The following is a 6,138-nucleotide window of genomic DNA, read 5'->3' on the forward strand; positions in this document are numbered from 1 at the left end:
CTGCTCTCGGGCGCACTCCCCTCCTCGGGTGAGGAAAGGCGCTGGATGCCAGGCGGACACCCCTCCTCGGTCGGGGGGGCAAGGTGTTGGGCGCTGGATCAGCCTGCGGACAGCCGCCAGGCGAACACCCCTCCTGGGCAGGAGAGGCGCAGGACGATCGGGTCCAGCTGCTGCGGGTCCCCTCCAAATAATTTTTCTAACCTGTATAAAAATATATCAAGTAGATATCAATGTAAACGAGAAGTATATTTGTGTTCCAAATTTGAAGGTGTGATCCAGTTAGTCGTGGGTAAGTGGGGTGATGTGATTTAGGTTGTGAACTTTCCCAAATGCTTTAACACACTGAGGTAGCAAGCCTGAATTAGCGAACCCCCAGCTTCTCCCTCCGAGGTTGGATAAACGGAGTCTAATGTTTCCCTCACAGGAGCTCATCAACATGATGCTGTTGGTTAACGTGGACCAGAGATTTTCAGCCATGCAGGTCCTTGAGCATCCCTGGGTTAATGTAAGTGAACTTCTTTCCTGTATTCACTGCCAGCATTCCTTTAAGAAACATATCTGCAGACGTCCTGACGGCACTGCCTCTTTCTTGAAGTGTTGTGTTTGGCTTGGTTCCCCTAAGTGTGCCAGGTCAGTTACAAACTCACCCATGTGCTCCGTGAAGGCTTCTGATATGCCCATCTTACTTGCTTCCCGAAGAACTGCCTCCCACCTGGGGGGCCAGACATGGCTGTGGTCCTGATCCTCCTGCCTCGCTATGACTTTCTGTGGTGAGATTGGGGCTGGATAACTGTCAATAAGACAGCACAGATATTCTCAGTCAGTCTCGATACCAGAATACAAGTAGCCCACGGTTCTCTGCTCGCATCTGAGAGCTCAGCTCAGCACTGCTCAATCTTGAGTATGCTCACGCACCTGGTGGCCCTCTGAAAGTAGATTTTCAAAGTGGTAGCATTGAGGCTCTGTGTTCCCAAGCTCTTGAACAGTGCTCATAGCAGCCTTTTAAGGGTTTGATGATACTTTAGCAATGGGACCGTCCTCAAGAACAGCCACGCATTTTTAACCCTGTATCTCTCTCCCAGTGATTAGTAAGAACATTCTGGTAAGTCATAATGATTAGTATTCATAAAGACTCTGTAGCACTGTTTTAAGCATCCTATATATATATATATATATATATTAATCCATCATGTCTGTCATCACCACTTGGTGATTTTTCTAACCCAGTTACCATGGAGTCCCCAATCATAGATGGGGAAGCTCCATAATTAAGCTGGATGGTTCTTAGCTCCAACATCGAAAACAGATACAAATTTGTTCATAGAAACAGGCATGACACTTACAGAATCATTTGTCCACAAACACAGATCCTGTCAACCTCCTTACTGCCAGACGCAGCTCTAGGTTGAAGGCCACAAAACATTCCCATTTCTTTCTCTGAAGTGTCACCTAGGCGGCATGCCACTTCCTTCTAAAATAGTTACAGAGAACAAAGGCTTGATGGGAAATACACTCAGCAAGTGAGGTGGCGTGCATGCTCCTACACGCTTGAGATCTCACATATGCTGGATCAGTTAATAGTCATGGGCCGACAGTCCAATACTTCCCATGTCTGGATGTAATTGTTCATACACTGTGATAATGTTATCTTTATAGAACAGGAGAATGCATGTAAGGATGTGAGCCAAGGTTTCTCTTAGGCCTTTTCATGTATCAAAGTCTCCAAAATGTTTTGCAGATGTGAAGGTACTCATCTCCTCATCCCCAAAACTGTGGGGAAGGGCAGCTCCCACTCACAAATCTTCCCACTCACAAATCCTGAGCTACACTAACCTTTGTGTTTGCATCAGGTTGCTAAACCAAACTTATCTCTGCCTACAAAGCGGGAAAGATGTAACAGCATCTTACTTGAGCCTGGTAACAAGCCTGCAAGACAGTGCGGTTGTTATTTGACCCAGTTCACAAATGAGAAGACTGACTCCATGGGAGATGATTTCCCCAATGTAGTCCCACTTGGAGCTGAGACAGAATTCTCAGCCAAGCATCCCACACTTCAAGCTCAAAGTCTGGAGAGTCCAGTCTATCACACTGTGTCTGCCCTTGCCCTGTAATAACTGAAAACACAGGGAACATAACAGAGGAGTGCCATGTGGCACTGACCTCATGGTAATGTTACCTCAAGTCAGCTCCCTGTTCAGACAAGCTGGTCCAACTCAGCAGACACACCTTCTCTCAGGCGTGTGAGAGAGAGATGAGCTACAGGCCAGCTGCAGGCTGTCTTGATGGTAGTAATTGATTTGGAATAATCTTTGTGGATTCATTTAACACCCTGATGTAACCATGATGCACCCAACTTACCAAATTACGTGTAAGACCTAGAAAAACTGAGCTAGCTGACCACAGAGACTCAACAGTAAGATTTTCCTTCTAAAGGAAAGAGGTTTCAGATGACCGGAGTCCTTTTAGATACCTAAACATGTGTTCACTGTCTCTCAGACCTGCCCTCCAAAAGCTTTGTCTAACCCAACCAAACAGCTTTAGGCAGTGAGCAGGGCTGGACCAGAAGACGGAGAAGCCTCTATGGAGAAGGCTGGGGAGAGCTGGGCTAACTCGGAGAGCTCAGTCCCTCAGATGGGTCAGCTGGGGCAGGCCGTGGGCATGGCCCACAAAATAACCTTTCTTGTGAATGGGTCTGTATCTATGAGGGACTCTAGTCACTGCTGGGAACAAAAGTCCTTACATTCCGATTCCAAAGCACACACTAATAATATTCCTAGCCCTTCCAGGTAGACGCACAAAAGCAAGACACCTCTGGCTTTATCCTCTGCATGAGGCAGCTAGTACACTTCAGCACAGGCGTCGGTCCCCTCCACCACCGTGCTAACAGTTTCACACAGACCCTGTGTCTGACCAGTCCCTGCCTCAGTTCTGAACCTCTGGACATCTGGGTTTCTGCTTCATTTCAATTTTTTTTTCTCTAAGATTCTCAAAACACATAAAACTTTTTAAAAGGCAAATATGACATCTAGATATAAAATAAGACACACTATTCCTCTATGCCATTCAAGTAAACTTGACATTCTCATGGGGCAAAATGCATATGGGTTTTCGAGAAACCTTTTTAAAGTTTGGTGTTAAAAAAAAAAAAAAAAGAGTCGGCTTCACACTGAAATTATCTTTATAGAACAACTTAGTCAGAAACAGCTTGTTTTCTTTGCTTCCAAACAATAAATTTTAACAGTGAGCTTTGGTAACCGGTGCTTAGCCTTGTTAAGGTCAACACACAAAAGACCAAGCCATCAAAATAAATGAATTAGAGATTTAAAGGGATATAAATTTAACAAGACATTTTGGATTTGGCAATCAGATTATACCTGGCCACCACGGAAAGTCTCTCCCCGAGGGGGCTAAAAGTAATAATAGTTATGTAAACCCTTTGGATGTCTGCAGAAAACATTTCCTGTGCTCTCATTAGTCCCGATTTTCTGTATGGCTTATATGATGACCTTCCACCTGGCCCACTTGGAGTTGAAAAGGCAATTCCTAATGAAACAGAAACTAGAGCAAAAGGGCAGTATATATATATATATATATATATGTGTGTGTGTGTGTGTGTGTGTGTGTGTGTGTGTGTGTGTGTGTATCTCAAAGTCACCTATTTTAACCTTCGTCCTGAGTGTCCTTTAAGCAAGTTCAGGTTTTTTTTTTTGTTTTTTTTTTTAAGTACATCCTAGATACCAGTTCTACCTTGCTCCTTAGTTTCTTGGGCCTGGAAAGTGTCATGAGTAATGGATGGCTTATCACAGGGATCCACTGAGCCACGGGGACAAAGGCATCCTTGATATGAAACCTCTCATAAGAAAGGAATGGAGGGGCCTCATCCACCACAGTGACTTCGGGCAGATTTGTTTCTCTCCCCAAATCTCTTTCCTGCTAGAGAAAACAGATTGAGGGGAAATAAAGTCAATCTGTCTACCCTTTTGGAGGCTAGGAAGAGACGCCCATGCATAAAGGTCAGGAACTGACAATCTGAAGGCCACCCCTTAGGTACGTAGCTATTTTTACTGGATATGGTCTAGGTAGACGCAACAACTGAGTCATCTGTCTTCACGCAATGATAAAATGAAAATGATGGTATGTGTTGGTATGTGGGTAGCCACAAGCTCCTTCTCGGTGGTGTGTGCATTAGCAGCCTGGTGGGTGCTGGCTTTGATACAGCTGCAAAACACCAACAAGAACTGCCACAGCCAAGTTCACTTGCCTCCTTGGACCCTCTATGGTAGAGCCGCAGGACTCAGGCAGGCTATGTGACTCACAGGAATAGCTAATAACATGTCATGATCAGTTTCGGAATAAGGAGCAGTCCCTTTCACTGAAATGAGGCTTTATTGACAAGTAGTACACCTTGGGGGAAAGTTCAGATGACCAGAGACTTCCAAAACAAAAATCTCTAATTTGTAATTAGGATCTAATGAGTTGTAGTATGTTTAAATTTTGCATTGCTTTCTTTGTCTTGTTGTTGTCTAATTTGCTAAGCCACCTTAGCCTGCGCCATTTTCCAAACACTCTTGGGTGCTGTAATTTTCTTAATTTACATTCTTCTTCATTATTTCCTTGAGTTTAGTGATGAAGAAACAAAGGCAGAGAGACGTCAGAGCATGAAGCTCCATGAAGCCTGATCCAGGGTCCAATGACTGGCCATGTCCGTAGGCACCCATTGCTCTGTCACAGTCACTATAGACGCTTTTCACAGCTCCCTGGTGATAACACCATACCAGCTTCCAGTCTCAATTCTAATGAAAGGACTGGCTTAAATAAGATAAGCTAGTACTAGCACCAAGTGGAGACTTCTTATTTCTTCCTTAGCCTTTAAACTTAGTATTGCTTCCTTTATCTTACCTAATTATTCCTTTGGAAAGATAGTGCTGAGACAAGGTGCTCTAAAAGCAAAAAGAACAAGAGAAAGAAGGAAAAAGAGGTCTAGATGACATCGTAAGAGAGTCCCTGAGGACTAATAGAATTCCACCCTAGGTACACGGGAGTACAGATGCGCTCCCCCCTATTGTGCTGGTAGAATGGGTGATAAGAAGTAAGCCCCAGCAACATCGTAATTAAATGGGAAATTACTTATCTATATTCATAAATTACAAATGATGGCATGAAACATCACTTCCATTTGGGCATTTTCTTTTCTTACACCAAGTGCGGCGAGAATCTCATCATACTCAGAGGATGCTGAATGCTGGAAGTCCTGGGATCACGTGGGGCTGGGGACATTGACAAGAGCAGTGGGCAATGTGCCGGGAGGTGAAATGCAGCGGTTATTAAAGAGCATGCTAATGAACCTGGGATTGTTTTACATTAAATCAGAATATCCTCATAGTAAACTATGCAAGGCTTCGCTGCTTCTCATAAATCTACAGATATTTTTAATAATAGAGTCTGGCAATAAATGGACTGGAAACCAGATCCCTGACTCAACCCCAAAGCCATGGGGAAGGCGGCTTTCTAACGCATGACCCTGACATGCTTCCCCAAGGAAAGAGTGACTTCACATCCGAGCCCCCACCCCCTCCCCGCAGCTCTTCCTCTGCAACCCTGAGAGAATGCAGACCAGGAGGTTAGCTCTCCTGCAGACAGCTGGGAGAGTTCATTTTCCATTTTGCAAACTCATTTTGTTCTTGTCAGTTGCAATGTTCTGCCAAGGAGTGAATGGGAGTTTCCAAATCAAAACCCACTAGCCTTAAACCACAACCAGCCTGAGTCAAACTTCAGAAATGATTCCCAAACCAGAGCGTATGGGAATCATACGGCAGCTATTTGTAAAATACTGCCAGGTTTGTCACATCTAGAAAATTCATAGCACACTTTTTGGCACATAATCTATTCTAAGTAATAGTGATAAAGATGTATATATAAAAATGCATGTTTTTAATGAGTTCTATTTATTGCATTGATGCAAAGCAGTAAGTTAGCTAACTCCTACCATCAATCTATATGGCTCAGGTACACATCAGAGGCCTGAAAATCTGGTTTTTTATGTCTTGTAATCCTGTTATATTCAAGGCCTTCAAAAATTTTTATCAAGAAATGAGGCAAACCTGTTGTCTGCAGTGTGTGTGTGTGTGTGTGTGTGTG

General features: G+C 44.0%; 1 protein-coding gene across 8 annotated transcripts in view; it reads left to right on the plus strand.

Annotated features, from left to right (window-relative positions):
- The window catches only part of Dclk1 (doublecortin like kinase 1), a 293,977-nt gene that overhangs the window by 263,017 nt on the left and 24,822 nt on the right, over nt 1–6,138 (plus strand). For all 8 annotated transcript variants that reach the window (XM_021195918.2, XM_029537365.1, XM_029537366.1 and 5 more), the window contains one exon: nt 425–505. In XM_021195918.2, the coding sequence (XP_021051577.1) occupies nt 425–505 (81 nt within the window). The remainder of the gene's footprint in view (nt 1–424; nt 506–6,138) is intronic.

Source organism: Mus pahari, chromosome 4 (genome assembly GCF_900095145.1).
Source record: "Mus pahari chromosome 4, PAHARI_EIJ_v1.1, whole genome shotgun sequence".
Lineage (NCBI taxonomy): Eukaryota > Metazoa > Chordata > Mammalia > Rodentia > Muridae > Mus > Mus pahari.